Source organism: Taeniopygia guttata, chromosome 3, assembly GCF_048771995.1.
Source record: "Taeniopygia guttata chromosome 3, bTaeGut7.mat, whole genome shotgun sequence".
NCBI classification, from domain to species: Eukaryota; Metazoa; Chordata; class Aves; order Passeriformes; family Estrildidae; genus Taeniopygia; species Taeniopygia guttata.
In genome coordinates this window covers 66,522,830-66,542,809 of record NC_133027.1, presented here as the reverse complement: position 1 = coordinate 66,542,809, position 19,980 = coordinate 66,522,830, and the positions used below count along the sequence as shown (strand labels likewise).

General features: G+C 40.1%; 1 protein-coding gene across 2 annotated transcripts; it reads left to right on the top strand.

Annotated features, from left to right (window-relative positions):
• The first annotated feature begins 1,627 nt into the window (after positions 1-1,627).
• FBXO30 (F-box protein 30) lies at positions 1,628-18,956 on the top strand. Of its 2 annotated transcripts, XM_030268158.4 has the most exons (4): positions 1,628-1,845; positions 6,299-6,403; positions 13,030-15,115; positions 15,985-18,956. In XM_030268158.4, exons 3-4 carry the CDS (start codon positions 13,046-13,048, stop codon positions 16,186-16,188), a joined length of 2,274 nt encoding a protein of 757 aa, XP_030124018.4. In that variant the 5' UTR covers positions 1,628-1,845; positions 6,299-6,403; positions 13,030-13,045; the 3' UTR covers positions 16,189-18,956. The 2 variants fall into 2 exon arrangements, with proteins under 2 accessions (XP_030124018.4, XP_030124019.4); XM_030268159.4 differs by lacking the exon at positions 6,299-6,403.
• Positions 18,957-19,980: the final 1,024 nt, after the last annotated feature.

Genomic DNA, 19,980 nt, shown 5'->3' with positions numbered 1-19,980 from the left:
AGCAATTAAAATAAAAAGCCCTGCTTCTGTCATAGCTCAGTTCCAGCACAGAGTCAGCCAGCCACAAAAGCACTGCAACAGCCCGTGTAATTAATACCTCAGCCAGCCAGCCAGCACACTGCACTGTGGTGAGAGTAAGCAGCGGAGTAACCTCACCTGTCCCACAGCAGGCATTGCCAGTAAGAGGCAGTTGTGAAAACCAGTGACTGCATGGATTCTGCCCAGCAATTTATATAATGAGCAGATGAAATTATTCTGCTTGGCTTCTCTGAGTCATGATGCCAATCCCTACCATCTTCTGGAGCTCACTTGGCTAGATTAATATATACAGATCCTATAATCAAACCTATGAGGGGAAGAAGGGCCTGTCCTCAGGATCAAGGAAGATCAAGGCTGTCATATAAGGGTGGGGCAACCCTGAGAGTGCTTATTATAGGAAGTGCTGGCAATGATGCCTCAATATTAAGGTCATCTTACATTTTGTCTTACACAGCTAACATGGAAATGATCTCTTACACCTTTCCTTTGTGAGCTCTCAGAGTAAGAAAAAATAAGACTCTTCTAAGATGATAAATATCAAACTTGAAACAGTCACATTTTTATTTATGCCTCACACCTGGGTTAGGTGCTCAGAGATTGAGAGGCTCTATTTGGACAGCTCTTAAACATGTATAACCTCTCTCCAACAGAAATATACACAAATGGCAAGGAAATAAGGTCTTAAAAAGCTGGGTGCAGACCAACAGGGTTTTCCTGGAAGCTTAAAGAAAAAATAATTTATTGTCAATTAACTAATCTTCCTGCTCTGTATCTTCTGTGGCCACAGCATATCTAGCTATACATTTAATATTTTCCCTCTGAAGAAAGGGCATGATCCAAATTAAACTGTTTTTTCCCCTCATGACTCTTAAGACACACTGCAGCCCCTTAAAACATGGGATTGCATATGAGGAGTAAGAACCCTTACCAAGGGTTAACACCCTGTATAACTCCGACCTAACTACAGCCTCTTAAAGAACTGGCTTCCACAGGCCGAAGGGTAGAACCTGCAAAGGAAGGCTCAGCAACCAGCACATGTGGGTGCAAAGGGAATAAAGTTCTGGAGCATAGTTCTGACACACTCCAAGAAAGGTGTCAGAGAAGCACTGCCAGTAACAGCAAAAGGCATACTGTGGCGCTACTGATGGCTGGTAGGAAAAGTTTTGTTGAGGTGACAGCTTTAGCAAGGCCCAGTGCCTGTAGAGGCCCCGAAAAGGTGACTTCGGTTACACGATGGATTGTGCTGCTGGTGGCCCCACGCTGGAAGCAAGGCGGTGATCGGAGCGGGGCTGTCTGGACCCGAGGCAGCAGCCGTGCTCCCGTACCACCGCCTGCACAGAGGGCTCGGGAGAGCGGCCGGAGGGAGCTGTGACCCCAAGGCCAGGCCAGGCCAGGCCAGGGCCGGGAGCAGCTCTCCCGAGGCCGCGGCGCTCCCGGCCCCTCACACCGCCCCCGGCCGCCGCCACGCACGCGCGCAGCGGGGCAGGGGGAGCGCGCGCGACATCCGGGCACCCCGCCCCCTCCGCCGGGGGAACGGGGCCGCGCCTGCGCGCGCGCTCCCGGGCCCCGGCCCCGCCCCGCGCGCTCGCTGTCCCTGCCCTGGCGCGCGGCCGGCGGGGGCGCGGCCGGAGCGGGGACGCGCCGGGAGCCCCGCGGGCGGCGCGGCCGGGCCGGGAGAGGCGGAGCGAAGAGAAGCGAAGAGAAGCGGACCGAGTGCGGCGGCGGCCGGAGCCCGGCGGGGGGAAAGTGCGAGGAGCAGCGCAGGCTGACGTGCCTGCTCGCCTGCCTGCGGAGCAACGGGGACGGGTGAGCCGCCGCTGCTGGCCGCGAGTGGCAGGGAGAGCCGGGCCCTGCGTCCCGCTGGGGCCGCGCCCGCTGCCCGGCAGCCGGGCGGTAAACAAATGGCGGCCCGGCGGGGGCCCGAGCGCCCGGCGCCGCCGCCCCGCCGCGCCCCTGACAGGTCGCGGTTGGAAGAGGCCGCGGGGGTCGATGCGCGGCTCGGCCGCGCCGCCTCCTCCTCGCCCGCCCCCCGTGCCCCGCGGGGCCCGGAGCGCCGGGTGCGTGCCGGGCCCACGGGCGGCGCGGACCGAGCTGTGCCTCGGCCGCTTCCTCTGACCCCGCCGCGCTGCCAGCGCTGTCGGGCGTCGCGATTGCACGTGGGAAGGGCGTAGGGCCGGGGTCTGCCTGGGGCTGTGGAGACCGCAGTCGGAGAGTCGCCTTTCTATCTGAAAGGAGGGGGAAGAGAGCAAATAATCCAGAGATATTGCTGAAATCCTTCTCTAATCCCCCGTGTTTGTGTTAATTCGAGTGGATGTGCTCAGACCATGCAAGAGGTGATGTTTTCTCTCTCAGTCCCTTTTTTTAATAGCAGTTTTTTGACGTGCGGTGGAGCCTTTGTTTCCCTCCTTCATGCAGGTAACGAGGGTTGCGTGGTTGTACTCCTGTAACCCCCGGCAATCAGAAGCATACAGGGAGATGACAGCAGCTTGTTGAACGGCTCGCGTCTTGGAACAGTTGTGTGGCCTCACTTCCAAAAGTTCTAGCGTCGCTGTTGTTCGCAGCAGGTCTTCCAAATTCTTGAGGGAAATAACCCGTGGGCTGGAGAGGTGGCTTTCTTTTGTTTCTGCAAAGCTCTACTCGGATTTGGCTGAGGAGCTTTTTGTAATCCTTGTTTCCCTTTTGGTGATTGTGTTGTTAATAATGCCAGAGAAGTTTTAGCATACTAGTCCAAACCCAGTGCCCCTAAACTAACAGCCTCACCTTGCTTGTGCTAGCACTTAAGGCAAGATATCTCCCTACTTTATCTAGAATTGGTGTGGAGTACTTGATGGTTAAGTCCTTTCTTTGGAAACCTGCTGTCTTCTGCTTCACGTTGATGTGATACACCTTGTGCTGTGATTTGGGGGGGTTAAGGTGCATGCATCTGGTTTGAGGAGGATGTCAGTTATTTATGACCTTCTCCTCTGCACCCCTCTCTCAGAAGTACAAAAAATATTAGAAGAACTTTGTTGTTAAGCAAGTCAGGTAACTGGAATACTGAAAAATGCACTGGCAGCTTTACTCTGTCTTCCACTCTATATGTGTGTAAACATCTATGTGGAATTTCTCCATAGTAGTCAAGTTTAATCGAGAGAAGAAATAGATTAGAGAGAGTGAATTGGGATTGTATTACAAGCTGAGACTTTTTGTGGGGTTTATTCTCTCATTTGCATCCAAAGTTAGAAGGTGTTAGGGAACAGGAGAATCCCATCAGAGTGGGCAAAAACTATGCAAAAGCAGTGTTTTTATTCTGGTGCCTGAATATTCTTTCTTTTGCACCAAATTCTGCAATTTGGTGCAAATTTACGCAATTAACTTCTTAAATTTGGGTTATATTTCCCTTACTTCCTACTTCAAAGTTAGAAGTCTAATGGGCAAAATAAGTGCTGCATTAAACAAGTAAAATCTGTTTGGAAAGCTTCTGGACAAGATTTCTGCTTGGTTTTGTACAGCCAGGTTTTTAGGTTGTAAAGAGTGTCTACAACAGAGGGTGTAGTCTACCACTTTGTGAAGAAGAAAGCATATGGTTATTAGTCTTTAAATGAGTTCTTGTGGCTGCTGCAGATTTCAGCTGTGTAAGAAATCCCTGTTTTGCCTTCAGTCCAATTGAACTAAAAGGAGCAAAATTTCTATCGTATTGATAGACCTATTTCTTTGGTGGGCTCTAGCTAAAAGGAGGCAAATGAGATCCAGTGGAATAAAGATGGGAGCAGGGAATCATGTATAGTCATCATTGTTCTGGTGACAATTTCCCTTCAGTTTCCTTATATGCATAATGAGAATAAAGATAATGTATCTATTAGTGAGATGGTTAGCTTGTATAAGGGGTGATTAGTATTCCTGAACTGGCCACAAAGAAATGAATATTTACATTATTGATGGTTACAGAGAAATCTGTGTAAGCTGTCCTAAATGTCAGGACACTGTCTAGTCTCAATATTGAATGAAGGAAAAGACTGAAAAGCCTTGTAATATAAACTAGTCTGAAACAGGCCAAGAGTGTTAAAATGGCAGGGGAGCTCTAGATTATAACTTACTTTGCAAGCTACTGTTTTTAATAATTTTTGATGTGACACTTGGTGTCTTATTATAATCTTTTAGTGATTTTTTAAAAGCTGTTTGACGCTTCAGGACCCTGCAAACCCCTACAGTCAGTACAACATCCAGTTGAGTAGATCGTGTTGTTTCTTACCAAATGTCCAACATTGATCCGAGTTCTTAATATGAGATCACGGTGAAAAAATGATAGGTCTAAACTTAAGGCTTGAGAATGAGAGGCGTGATGAGGTAAGTTTCTGAGTGATGTAGTTACAGCTGTTCATGTAAAACTTTACTTAGTGGTTCAGGCCGAGTGTGATACCTGGTTCAGACTTTGCTGCAGAGGTGCTGGAAGGTAGGTGTTGTTTTGTTGAAGTTCAGGCTTTTATTTGTCTATTTAGAAACATCTCTAGTTCAAACTGTAGTTTTCCAAAAGTATGCTAGACAGAGAAATTTGTTGGTGTGATAGATTCATTGCAAATAGGATCGTTATAGGAGTGTGCTTTATTGGCAAAGCTTTAATGCTCTTACAAAACCTTGTTTTGTCTGAGTCACTGTTGTCACCAGATAAGGAATGAGTTTGGATAGGATCCTTCAGCTGGAGTCCTTGGGCAAAAAGAAATAACATCAAGCCTGTTGACATTTGGAAAAGGTGGTCTAAATGATTAAATTAGAGATAACAAATTGATTAATAATTGTACGTCCTAAAACCCTGTGCAAACTTGTAGTGAAGATGTTCGTGTTTTCCAGTTTTTTATTCATGTCAGAAACATGCTGAAAGAGCTGGTATGACATGCTCACTATGAGATATATTCCTAGCTTTCTGTTGTTGACTGTTTGCGATAGGTGAGGTTTTGTTTAGACAGTCATTTTATTTAAAACTATTTTTTTTTTACTGTTTTGTTGGTTTTAAAACCAAGCAGCTTGGAAGGGGGGAAAGCCTGACAGTTGCTGCAAAAAGTGTCTTTAATTTGATAAGAAAGGAAAATACTTGAAAATAGAATAAAGTTGTTAAAACTTTGTCTTATCAAATATTTTTGTTTTACTTCAAATTTTTCAAAATATTTTGAGACAAACTCCCATCATTTCTACCTCAGTGTAATCTGATAAGGTATCTTTGTGGGTATGTCTGTTAAATTCCTTTCTGTACTGTCTATTTTGCTACATATTAGTCAGGCCATTGTCTACTACCAAGGGTGTATTTTTAACAGAAAAAATAATATGGACATAATTAATGACATTGCACTTCAGTGTAGGATGTTGGAGAGAAATTGCTTTCATAGTCTATTTACTTTAAAGTTGTTCTCACATTTTGCTATGGGACCTGGTTAAATTTGTCCCATAGTAAGATGTGAAACAGTATATTAATGAGATGTTTGGCCTGATTCTGTAAGTATGCAGAGGTCAGGCATTCTTCGGCAGCAGCATGTATGAATTAAAATAATACGTAAGAAGGATTTATTTTTTGTTTCATTTTGGTGGTTAAAACTATCTACTGTAATACAGAATGCATTATTTTTTCCAGTAGTTCTGTTTCTGGTTACTGAGAAATAGCTTATTTTCTTTCCTGCTTTTCTGGAGGATTTCTGAGTTGGTACTGGGATAAGAATATCATTGTTCCTTGGGGCATATCACCTCGGTTTCACCTCTCTCAAGTTTTAGTGGTAATCCTTGGGAATGAAAGAATGGAAGAAGCATCTTGATACAGTAAAAAGCTTTTTAATAGTAAGCAACTGCTTAATAAGTTTCCATGTATGAAGATTGAAGATGTACAAATTTTAACTAGACTAAAATGCAGTTTGTAAAATAATCACTTTATTTATTTTAGTTCTCCAGCTGTTGCAATCTTTCATACAATTTATTTTTTTTCCCTGAAGTGGTCAGAGCAGTGAATTAAGTGCAGTAGCTCAGAATAATAACTTTTAATAATCTCTTGCAGCCTTAAATATAATTAGGTTACCGTCCAGTGTGACTAACAGCTAGCAGGAAGCTAAAGTGGCAGAACTTAGGTTATACTTGTGAAGTCTGTTAAAACCTTGTTTATATTCCCATAAAATCTACAGAAAATTTCAGTGTTTGTAGCCCAAGACTGTGTTAGCACATGACCTCTTCAGGGGATTGTACATACAGAAAGTAATGTCTTTCTGAAATGAAACCTTACTTCTGATCTCATTTCTTGCAGAATCCGCAGCAATCAAGGAGTCACACTGTGTTCAAGTTCAGAAGTGTTTTACACATGAACTCTACTGGCTCTCTAGCTGATTCTGCCCTGTCACCATCTCAACAGGTAGAGTGCTTTTGTGCCTGAGCCATGCAGTAAGTGTAGCTGTTCCTTGTGTGATTGTCCTGTGTCCGTGTGTGGCCAAAGGCACATTGAGGTCTTTGGGCTTCTTCTCTGGGAAATCTGTCAAGAAAGCAAGAATGCATGGCAGATCTGTCACAAAAGTACTCTAAAGAAAAGCCTGGTAGTTTTGCTTTTGATTTTTAGCACTCTTTTAACTGAGTTTAACAGGGATAGAAGAAAGTGTTCTGTCATTTCATCAGAGCTTCTGTTCTAAAATGTAACAAAGCCAGACAGGTAAGGCATCAGTGGAGGGTCCACTTCAATCAAAGCAGTATTTTGTTTGGCTCTTTTCCCCTTGAATTTTTTTTTTTTTTTTTTTAGCTGCAGTGATTTGGGAGGAAATAATTTCACTGTGTTTTCTGAATGGTAGGAAGATGGTTTGCACTAGGAAGAAAGGATATTTGGGGCAGGGGCAGACAGGCAAAATCTTCTTTATAAGGTTGGCATAAAAAAGATTGCAATTCGCTGTAATTCTAGAGTTCATGATTTCTGCTGTAGTTAGAGGTTTCTCTTTTTTGGTCTGGTTTGTTTGTAAGGTGGATAGGTAACCTTTATTTATGCTTAAAAAGCAGCTAGTATATATTCCTTCGATGTTAGACCACTGATAAAACTAGAATCTTTCCAGAAGTATGTGTCCCCAAGAGGGGTTTTTTCTTGCAGTAAAAAGCCATGCTTTAGTGTAACCTTTTTCTGTCTCTTTTGTATTAATACATAATAATAGCTGTAGTCTATGATGGTAATGGTTGAAGTAGCGTCCTGCTTACATAGTAGTTTGGGCTCCTAGTCATAGGAGCTCTTTTCATGTTTTCAGTGATTAACAATAAATTTATGTAAACTCATTCTAGTATGTTCAGTATGTGCAGTCACTACCAGCCAGGGAAGATGCTCTCATCTTTGTTGTGGATGAATTTATGTTTGAGAATGCAGTGAACACTCATCCATCCAACTATTTTGAATATAGTTTTAGCTTCCCTGGTCTATTTTGTTTTAACAGAAATTAAAGTTGTCCTGATGAACTTAGGGGTAGGGGGTGGTAATTAGTATTGTGTAAGGTTGAGAAATAATTTTTGGCATCTGAAAGAAGAGCTCCTGAGAGAAACCTGGGAAAATGATGGAAGATTGTCTAGCTTCTGTTTGAGGTAGCATCAGAAGAGACAGCAGACTGAGTTAGAGAATAAAATGACAATTTATTAAAGGCTTTTAACAGATACACCTTGGGCAATGCAGGAGCCTCACAGAGTCTATACCCATGGATGATAGTCACGAGTTTTTTGGGCACATACAAATTCAGTCAATTTGCATATCAGGGGTTAGTTGTCCAATTACAGCTTCAGGTAATGAAGTCACACTCCCCTAGTTTGCTCTCCCCCCAATTCTCAGGCCTGTAAGGATTGTTTTGTCAGGCCAAGCTGTGATGAAAGCTTACTAATACTCTATATGAAGTTCAGAGTTATACACTAATGCTGTGCAGCATCTGAAAAATATAAGAGCTAAAACTTCACTTCTGCAGTGCCCAAAACAAAAGGGAATTTTTTGGTATGTTTTACGTGTATTTGCTTGTGGGTGAATTTGGATGCTCCTGGGAGTTTAAACCTGTAGTACAGCTTGTGTGTCTCTAGTCTTCTACTTCCTTGAAGCAGTAGTTCAAGAACCTGTTGGTCTAATCAGTTGAATTTGATAGAAGAGTCTTAAAGGTAGTTGAGCTTCATAGGTTGGATGAATAATAAGGGGCTATGTAATGGAGGGCTCCAATAGCAGTAATGGTTGCTGTGATTTCCTGTCTTATTGGTCCCAAAGTATTAATATAGAAGAGAGTGAGCAAGCAGGCTTTGGGTTTGATAATACTAAGTACAGTTTTTGTGGTATAGAAGAAAGTGAGAACTTGCACTTGCAGCTGAAGCATTGTGTGTGTCTGAAACCCTTATTATGCTATTTTAATGTTTGTGTTACAACAGCAACTGGAAATCACGTGGCTGTAGCAGCTGGAATTTTAATCCTTTTAATTATGACAGATTTTCAAAGCATGTTCTGGCTGATTTAGTCAGCTGACTGTATAGTATGTACAATAACATCAAGTGATGGCACAAATTCTGAGAGCAGTGGTCACCTCACTGGAACGGGATGTATTTTTAGGTTTCTCTGCTAGTAACAGTCAAGTGTATGTACTTCAGCACCCTGAACTGAAGGAACTGAAGCTGGTTGCTGACACTACATTATCAGAAAAGGACAGCTGTTCGTTCTTGCTGTAGTCATTGATCTGACACTATCTTCTGACCATATTGTGACAAGGAGCACAGTGGGATATAATTCTGTAAATATTGGTGTTTTAACAACAGGTATTTTTCTTTATGTCAGCAATGACCTTCTTTGTTAGCCCTTTCAGTTTGCTGTATTAGAGGAAATAAAAGGACTTGTTACCTCCAGGGAGAATTTTCTCTATCTCCCCTTTACCCAGCAGGTTTTTAATTTACAAAGCAGTATTTGGGAAGAGGGTGGTTCTTGTTCTCAGTATGGTACTAATGATATATTGGTTGAGGTTCTGTAATGGGAAATTATTCATATGTGAATGCTCTTAATCTATGAATAAAAGAGGTGCTAAGTTCTGTGCTTTACAAAGTTAGCTTACAAAATAGAGTGAGTCATGGTCTTTTGCTGATTAATCAGTGTGATAATTCTTGAGGTGTTATCTATTTATTTTACCAGTTTGATAGGGTCATTTGGGTTTTTTTTTTCCTTTGGACTTAATTTGCAATTCAAGAATTGAATTATATCAGAAGCCTAAAGTAGTTCAAGCAGTCCAGGAACTCATGACTACTCAAAACAGCTGTTGAATTTGAAGCTCAAGTATTAAAATTTAAAATGCATAAAAGGACATTTAATATATTTAAAGAGACTTTGTAGTAATTGCTAAATAAAATGCAACATTCTGACTAAATTGAAATTTTGCAGGAGGTGCTGAGGAGTTAAAGCTTGTAAGCAGAACGCAGAATTTTAGTGAATGTTCTGCTGATGGTCTACTGATGTCTGAAGATATTTTAAATTATATGTTTAGAAAATGAGCCAAAGGATTTGAATTTTAAGATAAATGGCAACTAATATCAAGCTTCTTGGTAACCAGTAAAATTCTTATTTATAGTAACTGAGAGAATAAGTTGCTTTAGCTGTGTGATTTTGTGCATAACTGTTTCTTGATAAAACCAGCCTGAAGCATCTGTAATAGAGTAAATTTGCATCTAGCTATTGGTAAGACTTGGTCTTTTAGTGTCAGCTTTGGCTTTGTCTGTTAGTGATATTTGATGTTTTTGCCAGATTTTGTTTCCTTCTTACTTTGAAAGATCATTTGCTTATATGAAATAAAAGTTTTGATGAATATTAGCCTATGAGTGAAAGGAGTTCAGGAGGCTGAGAAAAGCCAGTATCATTGTGCAACTCAGGTTTCACAATCTGATTTGTATAGACCAAGATAGTGTGCTGGGGAGGAGGATGTTTTACTGTCTTAATAGAATGTTCTGTGTAAGCTCAGGCTATTTAAAGATGAGTTTAATTTGGTCAACCATTTAATGATGGTTGACTAATTTAGGGTATGTCTCTAGAAACGGTACAGGCAAACACGAGCTCAGTTTGACTGTGTTCTGAGCTGCTGCATGTGGGCCAGCTTTGGCCTAGAAGCAGTAGAATAGTGCTGGCTTAGCAGTGTGTGCTATTTTTCCAGCATAATTGACATGTGTCCCCTTTCTGGGTTAAGTGAAGGTGGCTTATCTGCCTTGCCCAAAATCAGTAAAATTTTGGCCCAGATTGCTGTCATGCAACACATCTTGACATGATCTGATGGTGTTGATGTGAAATTTCCCACTGAAGTCCAGGTGTCACAGTCAGTATGGAATGGGCTACGGGCAATCATGAGGGTCTGGAAAGGATGTGTGTCTGCACCCGCTCCACGCGCCGGGGTGTGCCCAGTGCGGAGCCATGCGGTGGCAGCTCGCAGGGCAGCCCAGGCCTGCCCCTCGCTGCTGTGGAATACGCCCGCTCCTGTGGGTGTCCTGTGGGTCTTGACAGCACTGCCCTAGGGCTGCTGTCAGTCTGTGCCCAGCTTTTCCATCCTGTGGGAAAGGGCATCGGCAGCTCATGACATGAGGGCCCTCTTTTCACCTGGGGTACTGTCAAGTGGATGGTGAAGCCGCTCAATAGGGTGAGAACGTCCATAACACTCATAGTGAAGCAGAGATCATCTTGGGTACCCTCGTGGGCAGATGAGACCTGTGCAGCTGAGCCCAGTCAGCAACACACTGTCCCATCCTAAGAGAGTCATAGGTAGTCGTGCCCTGAACACACCCACATGCTGCTCTCCCAGTGGCTCACTTCTGGCCAGCTTGAAGTGAGCAGATTGTTGCTTTATGGTAGCAGGACTTGGTTTAGATAGATGAAACAGGGGCTGGGCTCTCTAAAGGCACTGTCATTATAAACTAACAATTGTCTTTTTCAGTGCTATTTCCATTTTGTCTTATGCACTTTAAAAGACACACATAACCTGAGAGCTTCCTTTTGATCTCTGTTCACCTGTTAACTTGAGGAGAAGTAGTTTGGTTTCAGTATTGATGGAGATTTCTGAGATTTTCTAGCAACAGGCCACATTATTTGGCAAGAATTACTGAGGAGAGGGCTTTGCTGGAAGAACTAAAATTCTCTTCAGAGAAGTCAAATATTTAATTTTTCCATTATTTACGGAACATGTTTAATCTCTTTGTAGTAGATGCTATCTGACTTAATTTGCAAGTCAAAAGCAGGTTGTGTGCCGAGCTGTTTGCAAAAATGTGGAACAAGTCAGTCACTGAGTCCTATGACTGATACGCTTGACAATTTATTTGAAACTTACTGTTACTCAGTATGTGAGGTAAGGTGGTGGGGAAATTCAGCTGTGTTTTGCCTGCTAAGTGTAGCACATACGCCTTTTTGTTAAAAGTGTTCAGGAGAGTGGGTGGCTAAAATATTTAAGTTATCCAAATTACGACGCATGGGGGGATGAGGACTGATTGCTACTTAAAGTTGGCATGAATTTCAAAGCATTATAAAAGAATACAAGTGAGGGAAGTGTTGCATATATTTCTATTTGAATGCTTTAAGTTATTTAAGGTGGAGTGTCTAAAATGCACTTTTGTTTCCTTTTGCCTTCAGTTTCAAGAGAAATAGTTTGCTTTTTATAGTTTAGAGTAATTTTAATTTAAGAAGGTTTAATGCATTAAACCTGAAGTGTTTAGTTTAAAGACAATGCGTGAGAGCACTTGTTAGCAGAATAAGGAACCCTTTTTATTAATCTTAAATTATTTGAGCATTTTATTTCTCAAGAAAATTGCTGGGGGGAGTAAGGAAAAGACGGACTGAGCAATGTATCTTTGAAACAATATTTTTTGAGGTTTGGCTTTGTGCAAGTCATTCACTGATACCTCTGAACTTTAATCTGTACTGATATCACTTCTGAGAGGGAGTTTGTAAGAGTGTAGGGGAGAGCTTGGTAACATGTGTGGGCCTGCACTCCAGCTGGACAGCAGTTCCAGACTTTCTCAAAGTATGATACAAAGACACAAAGTTTACTCTTCTTTTTTTTTCTTTTTTCTTAATTTTTAATTTATTTTTCTTCAACAATTGAGTTTTTTGTTGGTGTCAATGTATTGTTTTAGATTGCACCATGGATGTATATGTGTTTTGATTTTTACTGCTGTTTGGCCTTGTTATTCAGAATTGTTGATATCCTTACACTTTGAATTCCTGGTATTGTGATCAGAGTGGCAATGGGATACATTAAAAAATTACCTTTTGTGGGTTGAAGTGGACATAGGCAACTCAAGTTTTATGTAAATGTTTTCAGTGAAATAAAAGGACTTATTTAATATGTAGTGTAATTATGTAGTATTATTTGCTACCATTGTACAACAACTACTGTAGAAAATAAAGGGAAAGACTGTAGGCTTTAGATAAAGAAAAAGTGAAGAGCTGTTGTAAAGGACTGCAGTCTGTCAGAAGCAGGGAGTGGGGAGAGAATGTGACATGGCATGGAATCGAGATGCTCATTGAAGGCTGCAGATTGCCTTAAGCAGGATGCAAGAAGAGGGTGCCAGCAGCTTAGGTGGGAGCAGGCAGCCTCTGTTTAATTTAGAGAATTGGACATGAGGATGAATCTGGTTTCCTTTATTTTGTCTCTGTGCAATTATATCATTTATAATTGTTGTTGGCTACAAGTAGTTGGTTATATAGTTAGTCAAAGGTCATGCTTTGTTTTTCATGGAATGATCTTTTTGCAATGAGCAGGGAAAAGGGGCTATTCCACAGTGAAGGATTATACAACATTTTTATTTAAGTTGCGTATATTAGACCTGGTAAATAAATGCATAGACTATGTTCTGGGCTCTGATACAAATATGTATTTTTAATTTTCAGCTTAACTTTTAAGCACCATTTCTTTGAAATAAGATGTTACTTGTTTTCATAAAATGTCTACTGATCAACAGTAGCTAGTAAATATTAACAATATTGAGTCAATATTCTATTCTGTTGTCTCCTTTCTCTTTACTCAGAGTTGGATTTACAGTCATGGAGGAACATCAGCAACACTTACACTGTGTGAACTGTGTCAGCCGTCGTTGTATGACCAGACCAGAGCCGGGCATTTCCTGTGATTTGATTGGCTGCCCCTTGGTTTGTGGAGCAGTTTTTCACTCATGTAAAGCTGAGGAACATCGCATGTTATGTCCACTTGAAAGAGTGCCTTGTTTGAATAGTGGCTTTGGATGTCCCTTCATAGTAGCCCGAAATAAAATTGCTGATCATCTAGAAGTTTGTCCTGCAAGTGTGGTATGTTGTACCATGGAGTGGAATAGATGGCCAGTCAGTTATGCTGACCGAAAATCTTATGAAAACCTGAGTAAAGATGTTGATGAAGTGGAGCAGCTAGATATGGCTTTAGCTCTTCAAGACCAGCGCATGTTATTAGAATCACTTAAAGTAGCAACTATGATGTCAAAAGCAGGTGATCAAATACCAGAATCCAGAGAGCAAACCTCTGTCAAATCAAGTGCCCCCGATACAGTGCATACCAATGGTTTGATGCCTGTAGATGAAGAGTCCTATGGTGCACTTTATCAAGCTACTGTAGAAACAACGAGGAGTTTAGCTGCTGCTCTGGATATCCTGAACACTGCTACAAGGGACATTGGTATGTTAAGTTCAAACCACTGCATTTCACCACATGAAATGAAAGAAGATCCCAAGATTAAAGAACAAGCTTCTAGTGGCGTTATTCAGGATAAAAAGTCTGACTCTGAAAATCCAGATGAAGATGTAGGAGCGGTTGGGGGAATTAACTTTGATAGCGTGAGTCAAAATTCACAAACAGAGCAAAATGGTTCTTGTGATATTTGTTATGATGTAGTGCAAAACCATGACTTAAATCTAAACCTCAGTAACTCCTCTCTTTTGTGTAACGGCTTTCATGTAGAAAATGAATGTTCAAAGGTGTTGGGCCACAGTGAAGATCTTGGTGTATCAAATTCAAAACCATCTAGTGTAGCAAATGGTGAATGTACTGCGTCTCATGAGGATGAAGCATTACAGTCTTGCAGCTCCTGCCCTGTAACAGCACAAGTTGAAGCAACACCAGCTGATCACTTAGTTAATGGCAATGCTAGTCATGTACTACTTCCCCATAATGCTAATGAAGAAGAAATGTTAGAGAGACAAGTAGAGCAAGAAAGACTGAGAAACATAGATGCATTTTCACTTTTACGGCATCGATCATACAGATTCCTTGTTAACCATTATTGGTCAACACCAAAAGAAGACAAAGCTGTTGATACATCAGATTTGGAGATAACAGAAGATCCTATGGGTCTTCAGGGAATTGATCTAATCACTGCAGCTCTGTTGTTTTGCCTAGGAGATTCTCCCGGAGGTAGGGGGATATCAGAAAGTCGCGCTGTTGATGTGTATCATGTTGACTTTGGGACCCAAACATTTTCTCTCCCATCTGCTATACTGGCCACAAATACAATGGTGGGGGAAATAGCTTCAGCTTCTGCATGTGATCATGCCAACCCACAGCTCTCAAATCCAAGTCCATTCCAGACCCTTGGATTGGATTTGGTATTGGAATATGTGGCTAGATACCAAACAAAACAGCGTTCAATGTTTACATTTGTTTGTGGACAGTTGTTTAGAAGGAATGAATTTTCATCACATTTTAAGAATGTGCATGGAGACATTCATGCTGGCCTTAATGGCTGGATGGAGCAGAGGTGTCCTTTAGCATATTATGGGTGCACATATTCTCAACGAAGGTTTTGCCCTTCAACACAAGGGGCAAAAATTATTCATGACCGCCACTTACGGTCATTTGGAGTTCAGCCTTGTATATCCACAGTATTAGTAGAACCAGCGAAAAGCTGCTTAATTGGACTACACAATGACCATCTGAGTAGTCTACCTTTTGAGGTGCTGCAGCATATTGCTAGTTTTCTAGACGGCTTTAGTTTATGTCAGCTCTCAAGAGTGTCACGTTTAATGAGAGATGTGTGTGGAAGCTTACTTCAAGCACGTGGAATGGTGATACTGCTTTGGGAGAAGAGAAAGTGCCCAGAAGGAAGTTCTTGGCAGGTAAAAGAAAAGGTAAGTTTTTTGGTTGGTTTTTTTTTTTGTTTGTTTGTTTTTTGTTTTTATTTTTAACGTGAAAGGGAAAGTATTACATTGGTCCTGTTTCTGCTTTTTCTCTTAATACTATGCCTGTTACTACTGGATTTTGGTATAATAACCTGACAAGAAAGAGATTGTTGTATAGAAAGTGAAAATTGCAGAAGGTTGTCTCAGTCTTCTCCACACTTGGAAAAATAGAAGCAGTGTCTGTATAGTTTTTGCTGCATATAAGTAAATTAACTTCCGTTATTTCTGGTATTTTAAAATGTTATAAGATTACTTCATGATTTGCTTTAAGATCAATAGGCCATAGAAGTGGGAAGGCTGCCTACAAAGTTTGCTTTTCTTGCCTGTGTCGTGTTTACAGCAATTTTTTTTTTTCAAACCTGTCGAGATCGTATCTATTGCCTTGGTGCTGAATGCCTCAAATATTGTAACAATTTAAAACCTTAGGATGACCTTTGTGTAATACAGTTTTTACCATTCTCCCCACCCCAAACTGCAGAGTGTTTGCAGCACTCATTTGGAGCTGCAGAAGTTGCTAAGACACAAACTGTTGTGGCTGGTCTTTAAATACATTGTAATTTAACTTCTGATTGTATCTATTTTGTGGACACAAAAAATATTGCCTTTGTTTCTTCACAGTGTCCAGAGTTGTCTTAGAGTCTGAATCAGCCTGAGACAAACAATACTGAGTTCTGTATAGTGTATTTTTGTCATGTTGATTTTTAGTATGTGGTTTTGACAATGTTACCTGAAAGTTCTATAGCAGAAGGGTGTAACTTTTCTGCTCTGAGTTCGAGTATCTTAAAACACTGTGAGCCTAAGTGCAGCTTATTTCCTAGGTTTGGCGCTTCAGTACAGCCTTTTGTACTGTGAATGAGTGGAAGTTTGCTGACATCGTGAGCATGGCTGACCACTTGAAGAAGTGTAGCTACAATGCTGTGGAGAGAAGAGAGGAGGCTGTGCCGCTGCCATGCATGTGTGTGACACGAGAGCTCACCAAGGAGGGACGGTCACTGCGCTCTGTTTTGAAACCCGTACTTTAAGTACTGCAGCCACTCCAATTGCACATACACTCAAGCACCTGATATAACCTCGGTAATATTATGAGACACTTTATTAATGTACTAAATATACTTTCTAGCTAAATGTACTCTGTCACTGTGTATATAAGGTTTGAAGTGACATTTATTTTTTATAATACTGTTTAGCTGGAAAGTAATGAAAGTTGCCTTAATGTTTGAAAAATTCGGAACTTGCTGGACAGGGTAGTTTTATCTAACTTATGTAATTTAAGAACAAAATCCTACGGTGTGTTTTCTGATTCACTGGTGCCCATGTAGCTGTTGACTGATAACATTTCAAAAATGGCCTCTAAATGGTATCCACATTTGGATAGGAAACACTGAATTGTAGTGAGAGAAAAGTCCTGTCCAAATCCTGTACCTTCTGTGTCTGGTCTTTTTTTTTTTTTTAAACAAATTATAATCCAAATATTTGAAAGATAAGGAAGAATTCAAAACTTTATAATAGATGTCTCAAACACAGCTTTTAAGCACATTTTTTCTCATGAAATCAGTGTTCTACTGCTCTTCCTAGTTAACAGGTGATCTAGGATCAGCTTTTTTTTTAAAAAGTGGTTTTTTTTAGTAATGATCTAAGTGAACTCAGATTTACAGCAGCTTAATTTTTAGTACAACTTTGTTTTGACATGTCAACAATTGCTATTTTTTCTTCTGAACTCTTAACAGTTGTTTTACTTCTGGGAGGAAAACTTTTAGAGCTAAAACAATGGAATACTAGTTTTTACTCTCACACCTGAAATGATATCAATGTCAAATGTTCAGAACATTTTTCCTTGTCCTGCAGTTGGCTGAGGGTTAAATTGCTTGAGCAGTCAGAAATTCAAACTACGTGACAAACAGTTACGAATTTATAGTGCAGCTAATGAAAGGGCTTTAGTTGTTCTGTGGTATTGTGACATGTGTTGTCTCCTTTTCTGTTAATTAGTCTATAAAAATGCTGCTTTTTTAAGGAGCATTTTAAATTACTGGTATGTATAGCAAATGTATCATCTTCATAAGATGAGACATGATTTGTTAATTGCATAAGGCATATCAGAAACATTATGTTAATCCACATTTGTTAAACCAATAACTCCAGTTCGCTTCCAGTCTTCCATAAGAAAAGATCTTATGAAGTGTTTGTGAACAGAGAATACATGCTATGAAAAATGGCCTGGTACAGCAAAACTTTAATAACTTGAACTGACTTTCCAACTTGTTTGTATTACTGTGAGTCTCTCTTGCCTGTTGCACTTAGCAACTGTGCCACAAAACTAAAACAGAAACAGACCAGAGCTTGGAACAATGAAATACAGTGTGTATTTCCATTATAGGGAAAAAAAAAATAAGATATTAGTAAGGAGGAGATGTTTACAAAATGGCTAAATTTATTACTTGTAATTTCTGTACCGGACACTTGTTTATGGCTAATCTGGCTGCAGTTCACAGCTTTGGTATCTGTGCATTTCCCATTCTGGATTCAGTCCAGATAAACATTCACTGCCTTTTTTTCTATTCAGAGTGCTACAGGTGCCCAGAAAAAAAAAATAAAAAACCAAAAAAACCAAAAAAAACCCACCAACAAAAACTAAAAGAAACCTAGTTCTTCAGTGCCATGAGTTGAAATTATAAGAACTCAAATAGAAGTTTTGCCTTTTCAAACTGCATGTTCTCATTCCCCAACTTCTCTTCTTTGTTGTGTAAAGAGAAGAAAGGAGTAAACCCTCTACAGAAGTTAGCAACATTTGCAGTAATTCTTAGCTGTTACCACAGTTATCTGGAAAGGAGCATCTGGATTCAGGTACAGATCTGACTATACCAACTGGGTTTTAGGTAGGAATCTTACACCCCCAGCCTGGTTCTTCAAATGTATTGAAATGCTCATTACCAACAAATTCTTCAGTACTAGGCAGGTGACAACTTTCATCAGTTCTTGTCTTTCAGCTCTAAAGGCTCCATGCTGCTGCTCTTCAGTGTTTAAAAGTAGTTGTGTGACTGGAAGGATCCTGAAAGTAGAGGAGATAATGCTCGCATTTATGGCTAAATCTACTTCAAAACATCTGTCTTGGGTTACTGGTATTTTTTAGTGAGCAATGTGGTGGTTTTGGTACTCTGCATTCTTTGTAAATTCCCAGAACCCTGATAAGTATGGTAGGCAGGCACGTGTCTTGGTGCTTATGGAAAAGAGGATGTTCAGATAGAGGAACTGGTGTTAGAACCTCGCTTGTAGCACAGTGCAGAACTACATTTAAAGTATCATCAGTTGTTGATCCATTAAAATGAATTTTTAAAGTACTCTTTTTAAGAAGTAACACTATTTCTCAATACATGCACTTTTATTTTCAAATGTAGATACAGGCTTTTTTGTTAAAATTAGTTTATTTTTTATGAGAATCCAGAGCTATTAAAATATCAATGTTGTAAGCAACATATCTGCCTTGTAAACTGCTCCAAATGCAGAAATACAGTATACGTAGGATAAAACATTTTTTTTTTTAACACTGCTATGCAGTTTGTAAAACATCTGTGGTGTATAGTCAGTCTATCAAAATGTGACCTGTTCACATTTGCCCTTGAATTTTAAAAATGTCATATCCCTTTCCTGGTACATGTTCCATACATAGACAGCTGTCCCAGACTTTCTTTTACTTGATACCACATTGCTACTTTGTTTAAAATATTATGTTTTCAATCATTATGCAATTTTTTTTCAATGTCTGTTGAAATCTTAATAAAACTTTTGGAGTTTCTCTTTTAGTGTGATTGTATTTTCTTTAAAGCTCATACCCAGCGTTTGGGTGTTCAAGCATGGTGCTCAGTGCCTGCCATAGGATTCCAGTAAGTACTCCAAGAGTAAAGTTACATATGGGAAACTATTTACAAACATTCGAACATAATTTGGAAATTACTAATATTTATACAAATTTCAGTATGATGATTGGTCATTCATTTTCAGATTATTTACCCATTTCTATTGCTTTGGTGTATTATGCAGCATAGATTCCCTTCCACAATTAAAGATTTGACTACATAACATTGAAGACACATATTGTAGCTTGTGGGTTTGTTCTAACTGCTTTTTCCGAATAATAAATTGGAAGGATTTTCTGATCATTATGATATGCTGCTGGTTTGCAAAGAACATTTTCAGTGTGTTGTTCTGTGAGTAAAGCTTCTTCTAAAAGTTGTTTGTTAGAATAGTACAGAAACAAAAATTTAGAGTGTTTAGATAATGGTTGTATTTCAGACTGCTTATGGAATGGCAAAATATAAAACATCATTAAATAGAGGACTGCTCAGAAATTGATGTTTTGCCCTGACATTTGCTAACACTAACATACTAATAGTTTTTATGAATAAAAATGGTACCCATACTGCACTAAGTTCAGTCTTAAAAACTTGTGACTATTTCACTTTCTAGACAGACTGCATTTTGGTTTTCTCTCTCCATCACTGGATTAGATATTCTGCTGTGTAAGGAAATATTTAACTTTCTTGATGCTTAAAGTATTGTAGGGGATTTGCCTGTGTTTTGGATTGTTTTTCTGAGATTACTACTGCTAAACTCTGTGCTGCATGTAATTTTCTAAAATGAGATTTAAGTTCAGTGGAAGTTCAATGCCTGCTGTAGTATCACATTTAAATTCCTTTAGTCAGAATGTCTGTTCAGGTAGCTTTGATCATCTTCAGATGAGCAGAACCTAGCAGTTGTTTACAGCACTGAGAAAAAAAGTAGTAATCAGATAGGATTAATAAAAAGTTATGGCATATAAA

What these genes read in the sequence shown, in the direction of transcription:
- FBXO30 (XM_030268159.4), top strand. Translation starts at nt 13,046, where the DNA reads ATGGAGGAACATCAGCAACACTTACACTGTGTGAACTGTGTCAGCCGT. An exon ending in CTTGGCAGGTAAAAGAAAAG is followed by an intron (nt 15,116 to 15,984) that starts GTAAGTTTTTTG and finishes CTTATTTCCTAG; the next exon opens with GTTTGGCGCTTCAGTACAGC.